General features: G+C 37.7%; 1 protein-coding gene across 2 annotated transcripts in view; it reads left to right on the top strand.

Moving 5' to 3' along the window:
• The window catches only part of AGTR1 (angiotensin II receptor type 1), a 44,940-nt gene extending 26,033 nt beyond the window's left edge, over window positions 1-18,907 (top strand). For both annotated transcript variants that reach the window (XM_004037815.4, XM_004037814.3), the window contains one exon: window positions 16,889-18,907. In XM_004037815.4, the coding sequence (XP_004037863.1) occupies window positions 16,936-18,015 (1,080 nt within the window). In that variant the 5' untranslated portion in view covers window positions 16,889-16,935 and the 3' untranslated portion in view covers window positions 18,016-18,907. The remainder of the gene's footprint in view (window positions 1-16,888) is intronic.
• The last annotated feature ends 7,689 nt before the right edge of the window (window positions 18,908-26,596 follow it).

Genomic DNA, 26,596 nt, shown 5'->3' on the forward strand with positions numbered 1-26,596 from the left:
TCCAACTATTCAGCCATGAATCGCTGAATGTAGAATGGAAGGGGGAATGTCTAACAAACAGAGACATACTTCAAGTCTTCAGTCTAGTTAAAACATTGGAATGAGGGTCTGCAACATCTTTCTGGGGCTTGGAGTCTCGTCTCAGTTCTAAAATGAGATGGTTGGCCTGGATCCTAAGTTTCAAATTGGCAGCCTTTTTAACTAAATCTAATCTGCAGAAGAGTTCTGTTAGGTTCCACAGTGTTGGGTTTTAAAATATATATATATATATATTAGTTGAAAACATTTTAAAATAGGATCTTTCACTTGAAATTTGAAATTTTAAGTTTATATTTTAAAGTTAGCTGTTTTCCCCCACCTCATTACTATTGGCACAGTTGGCTATAGCTGAGAAGTGACCCCGTGGCCCCCCTCCAAGAAAGGGGGAGGGCCCTCCATTCACCACCATGTCCACTTCACCTATTTCTCCCAGCCTATATATGTATTTGAATATGTGAACCCTGGAATGCATAATGTCTAGGGACCATAACAACAATACAATGCTATGAATCTCTGACTTACAAGGACTCTCTTATGAATCTCTGACTTACAAGGACTCTCTTATGAATCTCTGACTTACAAGGAAAACAAAAGACTGTAGAGAATAGTAGTTCAACCACATTTTAGGTTAAAATAGACTTTACTTGGATAATCTGACAACCAAAACATCTTTGATAATATAGTAATTGTGTATGTTTACCAGACAAAGGGTATACATGTATATTCTTGTATTTCTCTGGAGAAGAAAATCAATAAATTTGACCCATGAATTTCTTTCTATAGCAGACATTTTTGTGACTTCCTGACTCACAGGAGATAAAGCTACCCTCCAAACCTAAATCAAAAGTCCATAAGTTGCAGAATGACTTTTTATGTAAAGAGAACATACTAGTTTCTGATAAGATATAAAGAAACCATGTAATTTATCTAGGGAATGACTCTAAGCTGATCATTGACTTATTTACACAACTATAGCTACTGGAATAGACTGATTCCAAAAATATATTTTCTCTGAATTAGAATCTTTTTCATATCAAAATATTCAAAATTATTAGCATATTATGTTATTCTCACAAAGTCCTAATGAACTCCACAAATCTGCCTGCTCTATTCTGAGTACAAAAAATATTTAGCCTAATTTGTTTTTCCATTATTTTATATAGTAATAAAGTAATACCAAAAATGTTATTGCCAGAAACAATACAGTGTTGTATAATTATTAGAAAGTGAACTCATGAAATCCTATTAAAAAACAACAATTACCACATGTTAAGTCAGATAATTCACAGAAGAGACTTATATGAATACTAGGGGAGCTGTAGGCAACAAAATTTTTCTCTGAATCCTGCATTTTGAAGGAAGTTTCTGTCATTTAATTAGTTGAGGTTTGATTCACCAACCAAAGGTCTATAGTGTGATATATTTTCTTCCTCCAACATAAAGTTAACTTAAAGTCATTTGTACTTTATGTGTTTATTCTTTCACTTCTTCCCCAAAAGTAATTCTTTAAATTGCTTTATGGGATTAATAACAAATTATATCATTATATATTATTGTATTATTAGGGCTTCTAACTTCATTGTAATCAATTTATTGGCCATATATAATAATGCAACAAATTACATCTGTAAAGTAAAATTTTATGACACAATTTATTTAGTATATGTATAAGTCTCATTCTGCTGCCCAGGCTGGAGTGCAGCGGCGCGATCTTGGCTCACTGCAACCTTCGCCTCCTCCCGGGTTCAAGCGATTCTCCTGCCTCAGACTCCCAAGTAGCTGGGATTACAGGCATCCGCCACCATGCCCAGCTAATTTTTGTATTTTTATTAGAGACGGGGTTTCACCATGTTGGCCAGGCTGGTCTCAAACTCTTGACCTCAAATGATCCACCCGCCTCAGCCTCCCAAAGTGCTGGGATTACCACCCACACCCGGCCGGAGACAGGTTCTCCCTGACCTGTGAGACTGCAAAGGTGGTGTTTCCTATGAGTCCAGCCAGATAATAGACTCTGCTAACATTAATTAAATTAATGTTCCTTTTTAAGATTCTAGGTGCTGAATATATATCTCTTGGTCTATAAATTAGCTTCGCACTTCAGCTATTTAGTAAACTTGTTTTTTATTGTATCTAGTGTATTCATACTGAATGGGTATAATATACTGTCTTTTGAAAAAGTTATTTTGTACACATAATCTTAAAACACTCTTCCAAGGGCAAGGTAGAGGCTTCATAATATTAATATCATTTCGATTTGTCAGATCAAAGTTCAATGAAGGTTTAATGATTTGTCCAAGATCTCAATTTCTAGAGAAGCGAAGAAGAATCCCTCAATTCTAGTTCTAAGTTTCTTTTTTCCCTTGCTAAATCCTGCAGTCAACTGATTTTTTTTTTTTTTTTTTAAGACGGAGTCTCGCTCTGTTGCCCAGGCTGGAGTGCAATGGCATGATCTCAGCTCACTGCAACTTCCACCTCCTGGGTTCAAGCGATTCTCCTACATCAGCCTCCCGAGTAGATGGGATTACAGGTGCATGCCACCATGCCTGGCTAATTTTTGTATTTTAGTAGAGAGGGGGTTTCACCATGCTGGCCAGGCTGGTCTCGAGCTCCTGACCTTGTGATCCGCCCACCTTGGCCTCCCAAAGTGCTGGGATTACAGGCGTGAGCCAACATGCCTGGCCTGCAGTCAACTGATTTATGTTCATCACCTTCTTAAGTTAAATTGCTCTTTTACTCATTGCCTTTGGTTTTGTGTGTCAAGATTCAGCATCAGCATTCATGATATCTTTTCACTCTTAATTCTGAGTGTTTCCGTCTGTTTTTTTAATTTTTGTACTTTATGGGCTTTTTCTTCATTTACCCCCAATTATGCAGGAAAGGCTGTGTGCCTCTTTTGAAAGCTCTGATGTTCTCAATGAAGAGACCTTTTAAATGACCTTGTTTGTCCCCCACCGAGTTGCATATCACAACTTCAAATGTCTCACTAAAATGTTACCCATTTGGCATCAGTATACAGAAAAGGCTGCACTCTGAGATAAGAAAGAACAGTGGTGTTTTCATAGTAAGAGAATAGAGTTCTTAATGGGAAAGGGGAGAGTATAATTTCCACTGATTTAGCTGGTCTTTCAAACTTTATGATGCTTTTCTCCTTGAACTAGCCTATAAGAAATTTGTAGGGAAAATACCACAGGAATCAAATTTTGGGCATAGATGTCTATTAATATTGCTCCTTACAAAGCTTTTTCCCAGAATTGTTTCTCCTTGCCTACAAAAACTACTCCATGCCTTTATTAGTCAGAAAAGCAGTTTTGTAGAGAAGGCAAGTAACAGAGAATCAAGCTAAGTAAGTGAAACTCTGTAATTGTCAAACTTCCAGAAAGTAACATTTGTAACTAAGTATGGTATCTTTGTCCTCTCTTTCTCTCTTCTCTCCACTTGGTTTCTAATGAAAGCCTTGATTACATGTTATATTTAATGTACTGTTCCACAAAGAAGAAAAGGCCTAATGTGAATGCACAGCTGAATTTACACTTAAATATTGCAGTCAGTTCAGACCGGAAGGATACAGATCGATGCCCTCTGATCCTGTCAGATTCCCCGAAGTGTCTATGGCAGTGATACCACAAGAGGGCAGGGTTTGACTTCCGGACTAGGTGGCTTCCTCCCTTCAGTGCAGATCTTGGGGCCACGACAACAGCCATCAATCTCTTGAAACCCTAATGATGAATCTGAGCTCAAATTCCCTCTTCAGCCTTATCTGTGCAGAATCCTGAAGTTATGAAAAATGCTTACAGAAGGTAATTTCTAGAATGATCTAACACAGCAGATATTTAGTAAACTCCCTGTTTGAGAGCTCCTACTAAGCACCCAACACAGCTTTAGACTTTGGTCACCCAATAGGATTTTATCTTTTGTGAGGGATCTGTAGTTTTCCCCGGAAGATATAATGCATGACATAAAAGCCTCCAATAAAATTCAGTATACAGTTAATTTATTTTATAAAAGGTGAGAGATATAAATTATCAAAGGTTAAAACAAAAAGTAGGAACCAGAGCAGGGTTTTTCAGTAGCAACTCTATTGACATTTTGGATTAGATAATTTTTTGGTGTGGGAGACTGTCCCACGCATTGTAAAATGGTTAGCAGTATCACTTGTCTGCCTGCTAGATGCTAGTAATACCCCCCACACCTCCCTCTCCCACATTGGGAAAATCAAAAATGTCTCCTGACATTGCCAAATATCCCTGGAGTACAAAATCAGTCTAATTGAGAGGCACTAGACTGGAGTATAAAGAGATGACCATGCCAAAAAGTAAAAATGATAATAATAGAGCCTTGAAACATTACTTACAGAATGTCAAAAACGTAAGGACCTGCTCTCTATTCCTGTTTCTTAACCTGAGCAATGGGAATAATGATGCCTTCCCTCATAGGTCTCTTGTAGAAATGAAAGCAATTAATGCAACACTTGGCACATAGTAAGCATCCAATGAATAATAAGTGATAGTGTTACTATTGCTAATATTAAGCCACTATTATAAGTCCTTTCTGTTAATCAGCAGAAACAAAAAGAAGTATAAAATAATGGTACATTAAATGAACTTAAACACTTGTATGTCATTTTGTGCTAAAGTTATGAAGCTGAAAAGATTGAATTGACATTTTCCCCATTGATAGAAATCATCTCAAAAATGCTCCATCTTCCTTGTGAAAGCCAAAGGCCAGCAGTTTCCACATACCCAGCATCTGATGAGTAGTTAATGATCCAGAAATAAACTGTTAGGTGCTTCAGGGAATTTCTATGTATAGAGAAGTTCCATGTAAATATTTCTCCGAGAGGTGGATTGAGAATGATAATTCACTTTTACCCTCTGAATTTGATTTATAAGCTTCACCTATCTGGCAGGAGATAAGAACCAAAGTTAACTGAGGAGAAAAAAAATAAATGATTTCAAGTGACCATGATCTTCAGCTGGAACCAGTTGAAACTGCAAAGCAACTGGGCTGAAGAAGTTCAGCCAAAATTATTTGTTTATAAAAACTAGAGAGTGTTAGATATTTCTATCACATTGGCTTATTTGAAATTTCTGCTGGCTCAAATGAAATTGTATTCTTCTATTTCCTACTGCGGGGTGCCTTCCCTAACCACAATTGCTTTTGGATTGGAGACTTGTAACTTTGAGAACAAGAAGAGCCTCAGCTTAGCTAGCTGGAAGAACCAGAGGAGAGTTTTAATATCTCCTGAAGAAAGAAAAGCACTAACACGGTTGTTATAGTTCAGGACAAGTGGAGTCAAAGTTGACCGTTTCTGACTTGAACAGTTTTGTTGCTGGTAATAAAAGCAGAAGTCACGTGCTGAACGTGAAGGTGAGCAGAGGAGAACTTGTGATGGCAAAGTTAAAAACGAGGAGATGATGGTCTTGGTGTGGCACAGGATGTTAAAAAAATTCTCCTGTCCTTAAGGAGTTACTGCTATTTGAGTAATGTGCCACTCCCCTACATAGCCTTCTATGCAGAAATGCTATATTTCCACTTCACAACCCAGAAGGTGCATTTTATTTTACATTTAGAGGAGGAACAAACAACCAGAAGGCAAAAACTGGTGCATTATCTTTTGCAATTCTCTTGGAAAGAGTTCGTTTTTAACTTCTGCTCAGACAGCACACAACTACTGGGAATATATTTTAATTTCAAATCTGATGTGTGACATCTGGTAACTCATTTATTGCTAATGAAGTTTTCACAGGAAGCAGCAGTCACCAGTAGCTCATCTTATTTTTCAGTTGGCAAAGTGTTGTTTACCTTTTATTGGCCTGGCATCGGTGTCTCTTATCACAGGATATTTAATTAGAAAACACAAGTAGCCTAACATAGAAAAGAAATTGAGTGGTAGATAATAGTAGATAGAATGGTCTAAATATTTTTATTACAGTGATGTAATATCACTGTAATTTATGTTTAAAAATTATGTAATACTCAAAAGGAATTCTCAGAGCTGGCAAAACAGTCTGGTCCAAGCAGCCTCTCAGCAGTCCCTTTCAGCCTCCCCTCTCTGAGTCTTCCCACCCCTTGCTGGTACTTTAGTTTCTTCCACTTCTAGCACCACGTGCAGTTTCCCAATTTCTCTTACCCAAATTTGCTTGCAGGGAAAAAAAATTAAATTAGCCATTTACACCACAGTGTGAACTTAATAACACCAACAAAAGTTCCAAAGCTCTAGGGTCTCGTAGCACCTCCAGATCCATGATCTCATTCGGTGTTTCCAACAATGTTTTGCACCAAACTGGACACATGCTTGCTACTTCATCACCCTCATCGTGAACATTATTATTATTATCATCATTTTCCAGATGAAGAAAATGAATCACAAGTCAAGTGACAGTCCAAAGGCTCCACAGCTCAGAGGAGGTAAATCATGTGCTTAATTCAGAACTTTTGGCCCCCATCACTATGCTCTTCCCACTGTCTTAACTCTGGTTCTCACCTGAGCCATTGTGTTTCTTCTCAGGTAGATCTTAGTTCTTCCTGAGAAGGTATGAAGGTGGGTATTCCACCCTACCTGAATTATAGGAATTTCAGATATCTGTGAGCAGCTGCAAAGGGGATTTTAGTAGATGACATCCTGCTGGGCACACTTTACGCCAGTCCTGAATGTGTAATAGAAATCTGCAGTTTAATGAGTAAGTTTCTCATATTCAGTTTTTGATGCTTCATAAATGTTAAGTGAAAACATTTTAGCTGAGGGTACTTTTGTTGTTTGTTGGATTGGTTTTGCCTGTTAATCAGGATTATCAGCATTTAAGCCAGAGTTGCAAATTAAGTTGCCTACAGGGCAGTGCTTTTCAAATATTAGTGTGTATCAGAATTACCTGGAGGGCTCATTAAAAACAGCTTGCTGACAGAGTTTCTGATTCAGTAGGTCTGTGGTGGGGCCAGAGATTTGCATCTCTAACAAATTTCTGGGTGATGCTGATGCTGTTGTTTCAGGGACCACACTTTCAGAACCATTGCTAGAGGGGCCAACTAGGGGACTCCTGTGAGTAAAAGCACCTACACTGTGCTTCCAGTACAGCAGCCAGCCCCAGTGTGATGAGCACTTGAAATGTGGCTAGTGTAACTGAGATGTCCTGGAAGCATACATTATACCCTGGATTTTGAAGACATGGTACAAAAAATGTAAAATATCTTAATAATTTTATATGGATTACATGTTGAAATGACAATAGTTTGGATATATTGGATTAAATATTTTATCAAAATTAATTGTTCCTGTTCCTTTTTACATGTCAAATGTTTTTAATAGAAAAATTACAATTATATATGTGTCTCACTTTCAATTTCTTTTGGACAGCACTGAACTAAAGAACCAGAAAATAGAGGGGTGTATTAGTGAACTACAGAAAATTCAAGTCCCAAAAGCTGTAAATACTCTGAGGACCAAAGAAAATATATACGTTGTTCAGATTTGCCCTGAGGGGTCAGTTTGTACCCAAACATTTGCTGCCACAAGTAGTAAATGTAGAAGCAATCCAATATCTACTATTTTACTTTTCTTTCAGGGTTAATCAAGTGCCTTGTTATAATTCTTCAAACTAAAAGCATTATTATAATAATGAAAAATATTTCTGCTGAACTTCCAAATAAAAAAATTTAGTAATATTTTGAAAGTCTGAGCTTTATTTAATTCATTTTACTTACCCTTGTATTATAGAACAATTATATTTTAAAAAATGCTTTTATGTCTTCCAAAGAACTTACTTTTTATTTTTAGCAGTCCATGAAATAGAGGTGAGAACAGGTGTTGGTATTCCCATTCTAAATATCTTGTAATATTTAAAGGAAACCAAAGGGAAAGATTAAATTGCCCATGTAAGATTGTGTTGCCGGTTACTGGCAGAGCAGACTCTTTGCCAGGACAGCAGTCCAGTGCTTTCTCTTCCAGGCTGTTCTGCAATTCCTCAATTTTTACAGCATTTTTATGTTAATCAATAACTAAATAAAAAGTAAAGAACTATAATGCGTACAAAACTGTGATGGAAGAAAAGGAAACTATGTGATAAAATCACATAAACATGACCCTTATAGCTTTAGTTTTCTTAGAACAGAGGCCCTTTAACTCTTCAGAATGTTGAAACCTTCTCTTGAAGTTCTCTTATGATACTCTGCCCTCACCTCTGTGTTTTTATCTGGGCAATTAGACCACATTAACTAATTGCTAAGCTTTAAAAAGTTGTATTTTCTTACAAAGAATCTGAGCATAGGGTTGATTTTCTATGTTATTTTAACAGTATCACATTGCGCCCCCCTCTTCACAGGACCATGTAATCTTGACTCTCTAACTTCATGGCAAGCTTTTAATTTTGATTTTCAACCATGTTCCAAACTGTACTCTTTGACCTGGTAGTGTCAATAAATAACATAAGGGATGTCTGACAGGCTTACAGCCTTTGGCCATAAATTGAATGAAACAAACTAGTCCAGATAGGGCTCAAACTCGTAACATTGACCTCGTTAGTCTAGGACCACAACCAGCTATCCAAATGTGCCTGGGAAATATTTCTTTGAGTAATAGTTAATTTTTTAAAAGAAAGAAAAAAACCTGTGACTATGATAATCTTATGTTGAGTTTCTTTATTCATCTTGAGTAAACAGTAAATTTTTTTCACTTTGTTGTTTCAATACAAAGAGTTCTTGTGTTTAATATAGAATATTATTAAATCAGTGTGGGATTAAAAATATTTAGATAGCTGATTTAACAATATGTGATAGCATTAATCAACTGCCTTGTTATAATTCTTGAAATTGTTATTATTCTACTTGTCAAGCAATTTTGCCCTTCTCGTCAAATGATGCATACCTGTTCAATGGAAGGATTATAAAAGTTCATGCTTTGGAAAATTTTTTTAAGAGTATAACCAACTCCCTGAGGATACAGGGGTCCAGGGAAGCTAAATGACTGCTTCAAGGTCACCCAGCTAGTGAGTGGGAAAGCTAAAATTAGAACCTCAGTCTGCTCCCACATTTTCCACCAATTTGCAGGCTATCGTTAAAGAATATTTCTTCTGCAATCAGAACATTGAGCAATTTGGAAAAACATGTACAGTATATCGAATATTCTAGCTTCATTTAAAATTTATGGTTATGTGGCTTGTATAATGTTAAAAGCTTTAATCTAAAATGAATTGCCATGTGGCCAATAACCCTAACATAATATTCATAATGCATATAAATTCTCTAATATTATCATAATTTCTTAAGGGTGCAAATTAATTAGTACCTCTTTTCCTGCCCAATAACTTTCCTCACACCCCTTAAAATGGAATTTGAAATGAGATAAACAGTTGCTGCTGCTGAATTAAAGTTTCAAAGAAATAAAAGTGAGGTGGCTTCATATACAAAATCTGTAGTTTTGTTCACAGGTTGGATGAAGCAATTGTTATTGACTAAGCCCACACTGGTGCTGCCCTTTTCTCTGTTGAAAAGAAAAGCTTGTGAGTAGTCTCCAAGAGCCATATTATTAAAAATGATGTTTCCTCCCCATGATGGCTGAGATACTAATCCATTGAAATGTGGCGATAATTCTTGTGAGAAAATTCTATGAGTCTATAAGTTTGAAGAATTTAGAAGTGTAAGAGGACAGGGGTTCATTTACTTACAGGCCTTCTTCCAAGTTAGGTTTTACTTTCCTTTTCTCCTAGTCTCTGGAGTCTCCTCTCTCCAGACATCCTGGAAAGCCATTCATGGCCTTTCATATTTAACATAAGAGTATTTAATACTAACACTAACATGTCGAAGGAAGATGTTTAAAGCATGTGAATTAGACTTGATCATATATGTTTCATTGGCACCTGTTTCTCTACTTTTTGGAATAAAATAAAAACAACAAAAACAGCTAAGAATTTTGGGTAGTGATGTGGGTGGGAGGGATTGGGACATTCATCACAACTGAGTTGTTTAATTTATAGTAAGTAGGAACTTTTAGAGTCGAGAGAAGTTTAATTGTAGTTTAGAGTTTCATTATTAGACAGTAGTCTTAAACAATTCCCAAGAAGCTAAAATGTGGGATTAACATTTTACTTTCATTGTAATTCATATCCTAAATATAAATTTTAATATAAATTATAAAGTTTCTGAATTTCCTTTCATAAAACTGGGTTCTTTGGGTTCTTAGTTATTTTGGATGAAACAAGGGGAGGGCTAGTTGGAAATGATGGAACATTTAACCACTGCCACCACAGTTAGTCACAATTGGTACATGCAGAATTAATAAAGCAGCTTGCCTTGTTTTTATTTCTTGTGAGGTCAGATGACAGTGGATGATATTGACTTGGGAAGATGGCCAGAAGCCACTGTTTACCATGTACATATATCAGAGAGCCATTTATTAAGTTTGAGGAAATTGGATCTTAAGTACTTAATTAGAATGACATTAATAATTTTAATAAAATGTTTTGCATTGAGAGAACTATTCACTCAGAAATTGCAGGGGTGAACAAAATCATCTCCAAAGAAATCATTTAACATGAAGTTAGTCTAGGATTACCAACCAAGAGCATGGCATTCTCCCATGTATCTGACTTAAAAGCAATACTTGTCTCTTGCCCCATGGTGCCAGGTGGTCTGCCATGCTTCCCTCTTCGTGACTGCCAGGATTCCCGGTATAGAGGCAAATACAACCTGTAAAGGCTCAAACGCTTCATCAAAAGCCATGACTATAATCCAAAGCTATTAGGTTTTAGCAACTTAATTGGAAATTATCACCTTCAAATAACATGTAGGGCAACCTCAGTAGAGATGAAATGGACGAAGCAGACATGGAAACTGCCCTTCCTGCCTTAAATACAAAATGCCAGATCACAGCTCTGAATAAAAGTTAAGACCACATTGGGCCAGATCAGGACTAACACTAGATACACAGCTGAGATAAAGTTCCAGTGACTTTGGCAGTGTGAAAGTCAGGACCACTAGGCACATGTACTGAAGGCAATTTAAGCTGTGTTTGCTGATTAAAGCCAGGGACTGAAAAATCACTACCTATTCATGATGAAAGACTAGAAAACTTCTGAAGACCAGGCAGAGTTTGAGAGTGGTATAGTTACTAATCTACTAAATACTGCAAATATATAGTATCTGCAAATATATATGTAAGGTTGAAAACTAAGCTCAGAAATGAGCATTAAAAACTTTTCCAGATCAAGGGAGTGCTGTACCCCCAAGCTGAAGTTTCATAGGCTACCATCATCCAGGCACTCAGTCTTCCCAAGCAAGTTAATTCCCACCAAAAATGAACACAGTCAAAGATTACAAAACCTAAGCAGAAGTCCATTATCAAGAAACAGTGTCCACAGGTGCAATAAATATAATTTATACCTGAGGAACTATAAATAGTAAAGCAATTGGGTAGGGGCTCTTAACAGACAGATATTCAAAATGTTAAGGAAAATAAAAGAAGAAGTAGACTTCGTAAAACAGGAACAGAGGGCTAGGAAATAAGAACAAGTAGATCTGAAAAAGAAATGAGTAAAAACCCTAAAAATATTAGTGCCAATTTCTATGAGTCAATGAATTCACAAGTGAATAGCTAACAGTTATTTCCTGTGGCCTTACTTGGCAGAGAGAGGCGGGGGAAGCAACATAGGAGCAGAAACAGTTCCTTTCTAAGTCTCACTTATAAAATAGGAACAATAAAGACAACAGTTTATTGAACAGGATGGTTTATTGAGCTGTCCAGCACTATAAGCAAATGGCTTACAAACATTTTCCTACTCTTTTTGATGCTTGAGAGAGATACTTTGATAGAAGATTATTCCAAAATATAATTACTTGGTCTTTTAGTTCTCTCTTTATTATCATAGGAAACTATGGGGAATTTTTTTTTCTTTAGATTGCAAACTAGTTTTAAAAAGAGCTTGTAATGAACAATTTAATTAGATTGGTTTTGGCTTGCCTAAAAGCTTAAGAAGGTATTAATATTCTAATCAAAAGTCTTGGGAAAGCATTCTTAAAATAAAAAAAAAAGGAAAGAAAATCTTCATTCTTATGCTTTAAGAACCAGGAAAGCTGTCAAAGGATATAAGGTAACTCTTACAAAAGCAATTGTAAAATAAACGTGGTTTGGCCACAATGAGCCAACACCTATGTTTGCCACAGACTTAAGTTCCCACCTGACTCACGGCAAATTTATTCAGCTGCTTAAGATTATTTTTTACTCATACTTCGAAAGAACAACAGCCTGGAATTTTTAGACTTTTAATGGCAATGGAAGGAACTTACCTATGATAAACATTTTTCTTTACTCTCACGCTTTCTTAACCCATGGCTGTTCTGAGTCAATGTTTGCCTTGCATTCAAAAAATAATAGTAAAGATTCAAGTAAAACATATTCATTAAGCACTATTTGAAAGATATACCAAGTGCCTTCACATTATCTCACTTTATTCCTACAAAGATCATGTGCAATAAATATTACTGTTCATGTTTCCCACAGATGAAAAAAAACTGAGGGTCACGTTCAGAGAAATTGGATGACTTACCCAGAGCCACACAGATTTGTACGTGGCAAAGGAGGATTCCATTTCAAGTCTTTCAACCCCAAATTCATCTTCCTTTCTCTAAGGGGAAATGGTGCTATGGAATTCATGTAAGCCACAGAGCTTGGATAAAAGGAATAGTAAGACCAAAAATAGGAAAAGTAGGAAGAGGTGGATCCTCCTATGTTTTTAATCAGGGTTCTATCTACCTATAACTCTTCTGGGGAAAGAAGCAGGATGTGACTGAAACATAGCTGCTTTCTAGATCTCACAAATCTGGCTTTCCTAGTCAATCACATCTCTCTCTCCTTCGGCTTCTCACCAAACCAGCATCCATTCAGCTTCAAAGAAAAAAGAGCCCTACTGTTTCCCACTCATTTATCATCAATCTAAAGTAACTGCCAATCACAAAAGTCCCATCTTTATTTCTTTCCTTAGAAACAAATTTCTCTAGGGAAGCTTATCAGTAGCAGAAGTGCAGACTGGAAAATGGCCTATGTCACCCTCCCATCTAGAAATGCCCAGTGCACATCCAGATCCCACACCCCCAAGAGCATTGTGCAATATCTGTTAATTTATGAGAGCTGTTTCCCATAGATGATGCTGCAGGCATTAGTAAGGAGGGGAAAGTTCAAGTGATGACACCATCTCTACTCCACCTGGCTGGTTTCCAGGTGCCATCTCCTGATCCCTCTCCCCACCCCCACTGCCCTCTCACCATCCTTCCCCCAAACCCCACACTCCCCACCAATCTGGGTCAGTGATAAACACAGAGTATTCCACATGCCTCTGATATGATATAACATTCAACACACTAAAGATAATACTGCCTTTAAGGCTCCTGTCCCCCTGGCTAGACTTAAACTGTGTAGAGGAGGAGAACTGTGACTTTATTCCCCTTGCATCCTGGACACCCACACATGGTAGGTGTTCAGTGAATATGTGATGAGTTGGTGAATACCCACTGAATGTGCTCTTTGCATTGCTACTTCCTTGTGCTTCCTTCCACTGTTTCTGTCGCCTAAAATTCTTCTCCCTTTTTCCTCCACCCTCGAGTAGGAAAAAATTTGTTTCCTTATTGGGCAGGGAGTTCTGGTCATTATACATTTATGTAAAATGTTCTTCTAATTGGCATATTCCATGCTATGTCCAGATTCTTTCAAGCGAATTCTCATTAAGGTAATAATGCCTCACCGAAGTTGCCAGGGATGATCCCCTAGCTGTTCAAAGCTACCTTTTACATATTAAATACCAGTCAATATGAATCAATGGTAACTGAAAAAAAGGCTGATAGCTTGTGAAGGAGTTGGAGTACAAAACTATGCTTATAAATTGATCCTCACCAGGGCAGACTTTTTCCCACAGAAATTGTATTATGAATGCTAGTTATAGTTTGAGACTAGTTAATAAAATTCTACTCACTCCAAACATAGGATTAATGGAACCCACATGAGTTGTGTGCTGTCAAAGTCGAGTCAAGAGGAGAGAGAAGGAGGAGAAGAAAATTTCCTCCCTGTTCTCATAGCTCAGGGCACCCAAGGGATTCTAGAGCGTGAAGTGTACTCCCTTCTATTTTTTACTGCCTTTATTCCCAAGCTGAACCAAATATTTACCTCTGCCCTCATTTTCAGTTATGGAGTTCACCCAGGCCCTTTTCAACCTTCGAGGTTCCTTAACCTTTACATTGCTAATTCTTTTTCTAAGCAAAATCCAGCTGATCTCTACTAGATGGTTAAAAGGATAGTAAATAGGTAAATTAATCCACATTAAGGCACAAATGACTGCTAGCCCTAACCCTTTAATGACTAATTAATTTTTAATAAAGAATATGTGTTTATATAAATGAATTTATACTTCTAAGTTGGCATAAGTTCAGAAACAATAATAAGATGAACTGGAAAATCTACAAGGTATAGGGAAATCCTCTGGGTGAGGAAGAACTAGTCATACCTCCCTAAAAGCCTAGCCCTAGTTTCTGTTACATTATTTCTTCTTTTCATCTTCTGTTTTCTAAACCACAAGTATCTAAAAGCACCAAGGAATTTTCTACCTGTTTATTTCGTTTTGTTTTTGTTTCTGTTTTTTTATCCAAGGTGAGGCCCAAGTTGACACTGAGTATTCTCTATGAAACTCTGTAAGGAGCAACATGTGATTTCACAGAAATTAGTCTCGATACAGTATATTCATGGCTGTTAAGTTCTATGCTGCTCACCCATTCATTTGTCCATTCAGTCACTCATTCATGAGACATTTATCATCTGCCTCCTGGAACGTACCAGGGCCTACACCAGTAAACAAGGAAACAAGTAAACACTAGTAAACTTTAAACAGGCTCTCCCCACAAGCAACTGACAGACCAGTGGAGAAGACAGATATGTCAACAGATGATTACAATAAAGTTTCAAGGCCGGGTGCAGTGGCTCACACCTGTAATTCCAGCATTTTGGGAGGCCGAGGCGGGTGGATCACCCAAAGTCAGGAGTTCAAGAGCAGCCTGGCCAACATGGCAAAACCCCGTCTCTACTAAAGATAAAAAAATTAGCTGGGCATGATGGTACACACTGGTAGTCCCAGCTACTAGGGAAGCTGAGGCATGAGAATCACTTGAACCTGGGAGGTAGAGATCGCAGTGAGCCAAGATCGCACCACTGCACTCCAGCCTGGGCAATAGAGTGAGACTGTCTCAGAAAAAAAAAAAAAAAGTGTCAAACCTACATCCAAAATGTCAAAGTGCTCAAAAAAGTTGGGAAGGCTTTACCAAAGATGTGACATTTAGGGTAGATAACACCTGTTTGTGGATACTAATGTCCTGGTGAGTCAAAGAAGAAAAGGATGTACATTATATAAGCTGGATGCAAAAAGGAACAATAATGAGGACATGCAACCAAAAATTTACATAGGGAGAACAACTTTACTTACTCAGGGAAGGCAAAGAGGCCACTTAAGAACTCCTTCACATGTGTTATGTCTTAAAAGCTGACTACTGGAGTTGTATCCCTTGCACAGCATCCCTTTGCACCAAAGTGAACACTACTCTAAGAACATGTGTTCAGCTCTCCTGAATGCCAAGCACAACCATGCTTGGCATGGCAGTGGTGTCTTATTTCTGCTCCTCTTTTTCCCCAGGGCATGCCATTGCAAGAGAATGCTCAGCCATGTTCATCTGGGGACCTGCTCCTGGTAGAGCAATAGGATCTGTGTGCCCAGCACCACTGTCCACCTAGCTGTCCTGGCCTGTGCCCAATGCTGACCTTCACCTCAGAGTGTGGCTGTACCACATTCGGTGATGTCACTCTCACTGAACCTTCAGCCTCCTTCCTGGGACTTCCTGATGGACTGTTATCCAGGGCAGAATGTGTTGATTTTCTAAATCACATAAATGAATAGCTTGACTGTTGATTATGTAGAAAATCAGAGCAAATATTTGCATGGCTTTGTGCAGCCCATTCCTGAGCATCTGATTCTCCCCAGAATTCTAAAAAACCTGCTGCTTTCTCAAGCCCTCAGTAAAGACATGCTTTCTTGATAATCCTAGCCAAACCTATTCATTTGACATCTTTGTTACACAAATGGTTAACCACAGAGTTAACTTCAGAAATGGCTGGCAGGTATGAAGCTTAGAAGATTCATGCACTTTTGCTAGACTGAATTGGAAGTTAAAGAATAAGTAGTTACTGACTGCAGAGGCCTGGAAAACCATGGAAAAAATCCTATTCCTCAAAGTCGAGCCCTACCTCCTATGCCTCTTAAATCAATTGCCACAGTGACCAATTTGTCAGTCACCTAAAGGCAGCTATTCTGACCACTTAAGGGAGAATACTTATAATCTTTATATCTAAGTAAAGATTGTGAGAGGAAAGAAATGGTTTAAAGAATATGAATGTGTCACACTTCTGAGGTTAATGATAAATGAATTGGTCCTGCTTACCTCAGGAAAAACTTTCAAGTCTTTCTGAAAAACTAATTTAATTCAGTAGTATTTTCTAAGATTTAGGTTATGTTTTTAATCAATTTGGAAACCAAGATTTACTTATAGAAAAAAAGGAAAAGGACCTAGATAGGTTTATTCACATAGAATCCCAATTTCACTTCTCTGGATGATACTTACCATTTTCTACAAAAGCAATTATGTTCTAAAATTTAAGTGTGCTTTCTTAGGCTTTATCAGTTCACAGTGTTTCCTTAAGAAATATGATCCAGTATTTTTTCCTAAGACTAAAGTTGAGTTACTACGTTTATGACTGAGAAATGAATGTTTGCTAATTTGTTTGTTTACAACAAGAATTTTTTCTTTACCATTTTATTTTTATTTTCCCCAGGTGTATTTGATATAGTGTTTGCAACAAATTCGACCCAGGTGATCAAAATGATTCTCAACTCTTCTACTGAAGATGGTATTAAAAGAATCCAAGATGATTGTCCCAAAGCTGGAAGGCATAATTACATATTTGTCATGATTCCTACTTTATACAGTATCATCTTTGTGGTGGGAATATTTGGAAACAGCTTGGTGGTGATAGTCATTTACTTTTATATGAAGCTGAAGACTGTGGCCAGTGTTTTTCTTTTGAATTTAGCACTGGCTGACTTATGCTTTTTACTGACTTTGCCACTATGGGCTGTCTACACAGCTATGGAATACCGCTGGCCCTTTGGCAATTACCTATGTAAGATTGCTTCAGCCAGCGTCAGTTTCAACCTGTACGCTAGTGTGTTTCTACTCACGTGTCTCAGCATTGATCGATACCTGGCTATTGTTCACCCAATGAAGTCCCGCCTTCGACGCACAATGCTTGTAGCCAAAGTCACCTGCATCATCATTTGGCTGCTGGCAGGCTTGGCCAGTTTGCCAGCTATAATCCATCGAAATGTATTTTTCATTGAGAACACCAATATTACAGTTTGTGCTTTCCATTATGAGTCCCAAAATTCAACCCTCCCGATAGGGCTGGGCCTGACCAAAAATATACTGGGTTTCCTGTTTCCTTTTCTGATCATTCTTACAAGTTATACTCTTATTTGGAAGGCCCTAAAGAAGGCTTATGAAATTCAGAAGAACAAACCAAGAAATGATGATATTTTTAAGATAATTATGGCAATTGTGCTTTTCTTTTTCTTTTCCTGGATTCCCCACCAAATATTCACTTTTCTGGATGTATTGATTCAACTAGGCATCATACGTGACTGTAGAATTGCAGATATTGTGGACACGGCCATGCCTATCACCATTTGTATAGCTTATTTTAACAATTGCCTGAATCCTCTTTTTTATGGCTTTCTGGGGAAAAAATTTAAAAAATATTTTCTCCAGCTTCTAAAATATATTCCCCCAAAAGCCAAATCCCACTCAAACCTTTCAACAAAAATGAGCACGCTTTCCTACCGCCCCTCAGATAATGTAAGCTCATCCACCAAGAAGCCTGCACCGTGTTTTGAGGTTGAGTGACATGTTCGAAACCTGTCCATAAAGTAATTTTGTGAAAGAAGGAGCAAGAGAACATTCCTCTGCAGCACTTCACTACCAAATGAGCATTAGCTACTTTTCAGAATTGAAGGAGAAAATGCATTATGTGGACTGAACCGACTTTTCTAAAGCTCTGAACAAAAGCTTTTCTTTCCCTTTGCAACAAGACAAAGCAAAGCCACGTTTTGCATTAGACAGATGACGGCTGCTCGAAGAACAATGTCAGAAACTCGATGAATGTGTTGATTTGAGAAATTTTACTGACAGAAATGCAATCTCCCTAGCCTGCTTTTGTCCTGTTATTTTTTATTTCCACATAAAGGTATTTAGAATATATTAAATCGTTAGAGGAGCAACAGGAGATGAGAGTTCAAGATTGTTCTGTCCAGTTTCCAAAGGGCAGTAAAGTTTTTGTGCCTGTTTTTAGCTATTAGCAGCTGTGCCACACTTGCACCTGGTACTGCACATTTTGTACAAAGATTTGCTAAGCAGTAGTCGTCAAGTCGCAGATCTTTTTGTGAAATTCAACCTGTGTCTTATAGGTTTACACTGCCAAAACAATGCCCGTAAAATGGCTTATTTGTATAATGGTGTTACTAAAGTCACATATAAAAGTTAAACTACTTGTAAAGGTGCTGCGCTGGTCCCAAGTAGTAGTGTCTTCCTAGTATATTAGTTTGATTTAATATCTGAGAAGTGTATATAGTTTGTGGTAAAAAGATTATATATCATAAAGTACGCCTTCCTGTTTTAAAAAAGTATATATTCTACACATATATGTATATGTATATCTATATCTCTAAACTGCTGTTAATTGATTAAAATCTGGCAAAGTTATATTTACTTTAAAATAAAATAATTTTATTGCAACGTATTTATCTTCATTACTTAAAATAGATGCTAATTTATTTTAAAATAAGACTACCTTGAATGAGTATGAATATATTTTTATTTAAATTTTGATACAACTGATAGTTTAATACTATTGGTTATAGATTTTTTATCCTGACATTGAAAAGATAAAGAAAAAACATTTTGTTCTACTGCATGACGTGGAATAAACACATCGTTTTGAATTTTTCAGTTTTTCACATAACAAAGAAAAAAATTAACTCTTGCTATAATGCTAGAATAATACATTATTTTACAAGTAATTTAATAACAGAATTTTTCTAATTGTATACATTATCGTTGTAGGAAAATTAGAAGATATAGAATAACATAAAAATAAAAGTCATGTTTAGCTTCCCCGGTCAAAAATCATTATTTTAACATTTGGGAACTTTATTTTCTACTTTTTTCATTCATTATACACACATATATGTGTCAATCCTGATACTGAAGTCATGATGTGTATAGTACTTTGTATACAGATCTTTCACTTAATATCATAGCATAGTAGTTTCCTACCCAATTAAATATTTTTCTAAAACATTTTAATATTTGTATAATACTACAAAATATGGACATACCCTGATATAGTTAACTAGTCACCAAATTGGAAAATTGAGCTTTTTCTGATTTTTTTAGTATTATAAATTACACTGAGATGAGCATTCAAGTATGTGAATCTGAGAAATTTCCCATACTCCTAGAAGTGGTGCAACTGAAATACACATATGAACATTTTTTAATAGTCTAACTACCTGTTATCAAATATTTCCCAGAAAACATAACAATTTACAATACCACCAACTGGGTATGAATATATATCACCATAACCTCAGAATGGGGTATTTACTAGATTTTTTTTTTGAGACAGGGTCTCACTCTGTCCCCCAGGCTGGAGTGCAGTGGTGTGATCTCGGCTCACTGCAACCTCCCACTGCTAGATTCAGGCAATCCTCCCACCTCAGCCTCCTGAATAGCTGGGACTACAGGCCTGCTCCGCCACTCTTGGCTAATATTTTTTACTTTTTTATAGAGATGGAGGTCTCACTATACTCCCTAAGCTGGTCTCAAAACTCCTGGCCTCAAATGTTCTTCCCACCTTGGCCTCCTAAAATGCTGGAATTACAGGCATGAGCCACCACACCCAGCCTAAATTTAAGCAAAAAAGAAAGATGTACTGTAAGGATCCAGCTGCCACATGCAAGGGCCAGGATGCAACTGTGCCTGAAAATTGTACTTTAACATTTCTGCTCCCATCGGACAGTTGCTTCATTCTTCTATTTAAAGGATTTCAGTGCTTCTGAAGTTCATACAGGGCAGACTGAAGTGCTCATTCTGGTCCAATAAACTGTGGCCAAAGGGTTGGAGTTATGCATAAAATAATTGATGGTTGCTGTGGGCAAGGGGGTGTCACCTTAGAGAGAGGCCTTGGCCACTGGGCAGAATTTCCACAAAGCAGACTATATTACCTTCACATTCCCAAATATAAAGTTTTTGTGAATAAATATGGTTCCATATGCCTTATATTATTTATATTATTTTTAATTTCATTAATGTAATGCTAGCCACTCACCCCAAAGGTCTTCTACTATTTTCACAAAGGATCACCTCAAAAAAATAAATTTTACCTTATCCCAAGTGATAGCATAAACGTCCTATAGAAAATCCCTTGAGGCCTCCAGGTCAGCTTTATAACTGTTTTTTTTTTTTTTTTTTTTCAATAGTTGAGGATTTTTTGTGTGTTTTTGTTGTTGTTTTGTTCTGTTCTGTTTTGTTTTGTTTTGTTTTTTGAGACAGAGTCTCGTTCTATTGCCCAGTCTGGAGTGCAGTAGTGTGATCTCAGTCCACTGCAACCTCCGCCTCCCAGGTTCAAGCGATTTTCCTGCCTCAGCCTCCCAAGTAACTGGGATTACAGGCACGCACCACCACGCCTGGCTAATTTTTGTATTTTTAGTAGAGATGGGTTTTCACTAGGTTGGCCAGGCTGGTCTTAAACTCCTGACTTCAGGTGATCTGCCCGCCTCAGCCTCCCAAAATGCTGGGATTACAGGTGTGAGCCACCATGCCCTGCTCAATAGTCATTTTAATCCAAGTGATTGTAAGCATTTTAAACTTGCTGAACTATTTCATAGGTTATAGTTGGCAAGATTTCTGATAGATAATTGTATTTAGATATCCCCTATATCACATATTTATTAATGGTGTTAATAACATATTCCATTCATCAAATTATATTGGGATTTTATCCCATCTCACTTGTGAAATAGATGTTACTAACCTTGATGATTATTCTTTCTTTTTCAGCGAGATCAACATAATCTTGGAGTTGAGACCCTACTTACCAAAATGTTAGGATAGGATGCCATTATGTATTCTTCATGAAAATATTTACAGGTTAGGTAGACTCCTTATTTTTGGTACATTTAAAAAATACATACAGAAAAGAATATTTACCATAGAGATCTAGGTGCCCAACAGAATGCAAAAGCTACATTTATATTGAAATATATATTTCAATATACACCCATTTACACCGATTTCTGAGGTGTAAATTTCAATATACACAATATTAAAATTTACCTCATTCTAAGCTTTTGGGGAAAAAAAAGGCTAGTCAGATTTCTAATGCTGGCTCTTTCTCATTGTGGAAATTCATCTTTTTGGACTTCAGTTACATCATTTTTCAAGTACGGTGAGTTGGCTTGGTGAAAGAAGGTTTTTATATTTTATATTTTATTTTTATTTTATTTTATTTTATTTTATTTTATTTTATTTTTGAGATGGAGTTTCACTCTTGTTGCCCAGGCTGGAGTGCAATGGCATGATCTAGGCTCACTGCAACCTCCACCTCCTGGGTTCAAGCAATTCTCCTGCTTCAGCCTCCCATGTAGCTGGGATTACAGGTGCCTGCCACCACACCCAGCTAACTTTTTGTATTTTTAGTAGAGACAGGGTTTCATCATGTTGGCCAGGCTGGTCTCGAACTCCTGACCTCAGGTGATCCATCTGCCTCGGCCTCCCAAAGTGCTGGGATTATAGGCGTGAGCCACCGCACCCAGCGTGAAGGCTTTTATTTAGTTAATAATTCACTCATTCATGGATTTAATAAGTGTTGTATTGTTTCCCTACTCTGTGCTGGGTAACAAGTGCTGTGTAACATATAGCAGCTTAGCATGTAGGATAAACTTGTTGCTCAGCTGCTGTGAGCAGTGTGAAGGAGAGCCAAGTGAGAAGCAGCTTGATTGCAAATCACAGAAAGGCTCTCAGAGTTTTGATACCACTGGTTTTTCAGTTTCATAATCTGTATACTGGTGCATTTTTTCCAACAATATGTGCCAATCTAGGAAGCCCAAGAAGAGAAAATAGATTGAAGCAGGTCACAAAAGTGTGAATGAAGAAAACAAGTTTCAAGGAATTTCGGATACTTGGTATGAAGAGTGAGATATCTGAGGGTAAAGAAAGTAAATCAAGAGTAAGAGAGATACAGAGAGACTGAGTGCACAGGAGGCTGGAAGCAGTCACACACTGCCCCCAAGGCCAGGGTTCAGACCTCACAGGAGAGCTACATACAGTCAGGGCCCCAGGACCATGTTGGATCCACTGGACCCAGACCAACCAGAGGAAGAGGGAACCCAAATATTAGGGTGGGAAGCAAGTCATAAACAGTAGACAGAATGGTATGGGGCAAGCCCTTAACCGTATGGATTTTATATAGTTCAGGCTGTATGACTATTGGAGCTAATCAGAGAGTCAAATTTTCCAAATTCAAAATCTTGACTGAGTCAGTTAACATATGACATCTGTAACTATATCGAGTCTTGTCTACTTGTGTAGTGAACACTCATGGAACCATCTGAACAGTGTCCATTCTCCCCTCATCGCAGGAATGGTTCTGCCCCACTCAGGGACAGCACCACCTCAGAATGAACCATTTTCCTACCTAACTCCATCCCCAGGCCACAGTTAATTGGTCCAGGCTTGAAGTGGACCAATCACAGTTTTTCATGAGGATTTTTCAAACAGGCGCTGATGAAGAGCTGGCCCCAGTGTTGGCATTTCTGAGATGTAAGCTCAACACCAGCCACATCTCTCACCACGTGGAAGAAGCTAGTCTGGAGCAGAGTGAAGTAAACAGAAAAGGCAAGAGAGCCCTGAAGGTGCTTGAGTCCTTGATTCTACCTGCGTCTTATGTCCAGCTATATCCCTGCCCACTCCTCTCTAATCAAGGGACCAGAATACAGTGATCTATAGCTAAGATCTGCAAGTGTTTCTTCCCGCTTATGATCAATAAGAATTTCCCTTTTGTAGTGTCCAGCACATCATCCATTGGCCACCCAGCAGGAGTGATACCGTCTACATCCCAAAACTTACTGGTCCTTATCTTAATAAGGGGTCACAAGTGCTACCCCACTTCCATATGTCTCCTTATGAGATGGTAACAGCCAGGACATTCAATAGTGTGTGTTAAGGGGGAAGAGGTGTGGAGATATAGACGTACCAATAGTGAGAGGGGGCTGAGGCTACTACACTATCTACTATTGCAAATTATTGTAAACTGAAGTCTCTCCCTGAGATGGCACAGGGGTAAAATACACTTCTGTTGCATGAGCAATTATAAAAAATATGATTTAGACCATGAAATCATAAGCAGAGAGAGGAAATTAGTACTCCTCACCACTTGAGGGCCCAAATGCATGGCTTGCATGTTGCCTGGGCTGTCTTTACCTGACAGTGACCTGGGAGTTCTCTGGGTATCATAGAGCCAGTGAGCACAGCATCCAAACCTGCCCAAATCCAATGGAAAAGGCCTTCATTTACCAAGCTAATACAACTTACATGAGAAATTATATAACTGAAGTTGAAAAGATGCATTTCAACAATCAGGAAGAGCCAGAATTAGAAATCAGACTGTTTTTTTTTTCCAGAAGCTGAGAATAAGAGAAGTTAGCTTTAGTAATATTTAATTCTAAATCATTCCTATACTAGGAAGCTTTGTATAATAATCCTTTAAGAGTTTAAAGACCATGAGATTTACCCTTCAAGCAGTGTAATAGGAAAATATTTATCTATATGCACAAGAGATGTAAATTTGATGAAAAAATGATGTTAATTTTAAAACTATTAAAAGCCAGTTTGCTATTATGATTATTTTGCTTCAAGTATCCAAATGATGATGAGCCAAATATGCCCCTGAGCCCAGTTCTTGATTCATTCCACGTCCTATAAAGATTCTTTAGAAAAATTGAACAAGATGAGAAATAGGGATCCTGGCTCAACCTCCCAGTGAGTTGGGATTTATCTCATGGAACTTTTTCCCAAGCTTGATGAAGTTCTGCTGTGCCATATGGACATGTACAGTTGCTAAATGATAATTTTCCAAAAATAAGCTTCAATTCTCCAAAATGGCAGATAGAAAGCAGCTGGTGTTACTCAACAGAGATAAGCCCTCCTAGAGCTCACCACAGAGAGGAGAGCATCATGTCTGCAGATGCCACAGCAGATCTGCTGAGAATCAGCCAGCGCCATGTGACACAAGAACCCACAGATGCGGATTCGTCCTGACTGGTGGCTTTCTTCTGGCCATTGCTGTTACAGAGAAGTTTCTAAGCAGTACTCAATGCACACAAAACTAAGTAGAGGCTATATAGGCAATTCTTCAAATAAGCAATCATTATTCTCAGTAATTCTTGTAGTAAGTGGATAGTAGGAGGAAAAAAAAATACCTTTCCACTGACGATATCACCTTTATAGCTATTTCTTGAGTCTCCCTGTCTTTTCCACCTTCTTCAAGAAATAGTCCCCTATTACAATGTGCATGCCCACTCTTGCTGCAGAATTTGTATAGGGGCTCAACTCCCATTATTGCCAACTATATGATTTGGACCATGGATGTGAGAAGACTTCAGCAAATCAATCCATCACATTCCTCTGGCTGCAATGAGTTGGGCACATAACCTAAATGAACACAATTTTGGTGAATTTCCTGGTTTTGCCAGGAGCTATCAGACAAAAAGCTTGTTCTTTCCCACTCTATAGTGGATGTGAGGAGTTGTTGTAGCCATTTGTCACTCCAAAGGAGAGGTGGTGTTTCCAGAAGTTGTCACAGTGTGTACTTATACCATAAGTATGGAGCCAACATAGTGAAAGACTGGACAAAGAATGGAAATGAATCAAGTCCTTATGACATCATTGGAGAGTTGACTTTCTGTGCTAGAAATTTGCACTGTCCTCCAGACCTCCCTATCTTAAGCAGTTGGGGATGGGTTTTCTGTCAAAATTATCCACGAGAATTTAATCTTCTGCAAAATTATTATAGTTATCATTTATTGAGTTCTGATTATAGGACAGGCATAGAATTCTCTGCTTATATGCATTATATTATTTAATCCTCACAACACCCAGTCATGCTATTTCTGTTATTATCCTATGAGACAAAAAAAAAACACTTACAGATTTTACATAATCAGTCCAATGTAACATGACTGGTAAATGTTGGTGTTGACATTTGAAATCAGGCATTCTGACTCCAGAATCTGTGCTCTTATTTGCTAAGCTATGTTGCTTTCCTCTGCTCCTCACCTTTTCCCTGACCCCCCAAAAATGGCATTACAAAATATGAGTCATGTAGGTACTTTCCAATATATTATCCAAGCCTATTTATTCAAAATCAATACAGTAATATTTTACTTTGTCTGAAACCGATCTGACTGGATTTCAAGATAGAATTTTAATAGTCTTTGTCCTTGAAAATTGGGCTCACTAATGGAAAGCACTAATTGACCTTAAAAAGCATAACACTGGATTTTACATTTACTGTAATGTGATTTTGGATGAGCTTATATTGGGTCTAGCAAATAAACAGGCTACAACTGTTAACTGTCATAGTAATTAGTTAAATGTTCTGGTCCTTTCTGCAGCCAGGAATTTAGATAGCACTTACTAAATGGGAGGGGAAAGGAAATTCCTAAATTTATTTTCATATCAAAGTTTTAACTTCTTACAGCCTAACAGAATGATGTTCTTTAAAATATATATGTTTTAAAGAAACTACATTATATTCTGAGAAAAATTTCCTTTTAAGGTGTGCAGTTCAGGTTTGGCAATAGATTTTGGTGAAGAATAGACCTGGAATAATTAAAACAAAAGTATGACTTATTTCAACTGCGCACAGAGACCCAGAGGATAAAGATGTTATGATCATACCATGAGTCCTAAGGACAGTTGTAGCAGCATCATTGAAAACTACCTCAAAACGGATGCTATTTAAGACCATGAGAGGTAAGGAGAGAGTTGCAACAGAAAAGATAAAATATGCTTACTGCTTCACCTTTTGCTTCTGGCTGCAGAACAAGTAGAAAGGAGCAATTACACCCAAAACATTAAAAAAAAAAAAAAGCAATTAGGCTAAAGGCTGAGGAAATGATCATAACATGGTGGAAGTTTCAGCAGCCAAGATGAATCAGAAAGTAGCTATGTAGCCTATCATGATAGGAAAGCTGGGCATAGACATAGATCAGTGTTTTCCAACCAAGTGTGGGCCAGGAGTGGTGGCTCACGCCTGTAATCCCAGCTACTCATGAGGCTGAGGCAGGAGAATCACTTGAACCTGTTAGATGGAGGTTGCAATTAGCCAAGACTGTGCCACTGCACTCCAGCCTGGGCGACAGACCAA

This window comes from Gorilla gorilla, chromosome 2 (assembly GCF_029281585.2).
Source record: "Gorilla gorilla gorilla isolate KB3781 chromosome 2, NHGRI_mGorGor1-v2.1_pri, whole genome shotgun sequence".
Taxonomy (NCBI): domain Eukaryota; kingdom Metazoa; phylum Chordata; class Mammalia; order Primates; family Hominidae; genus Gorilla; species Gorilla gorilla.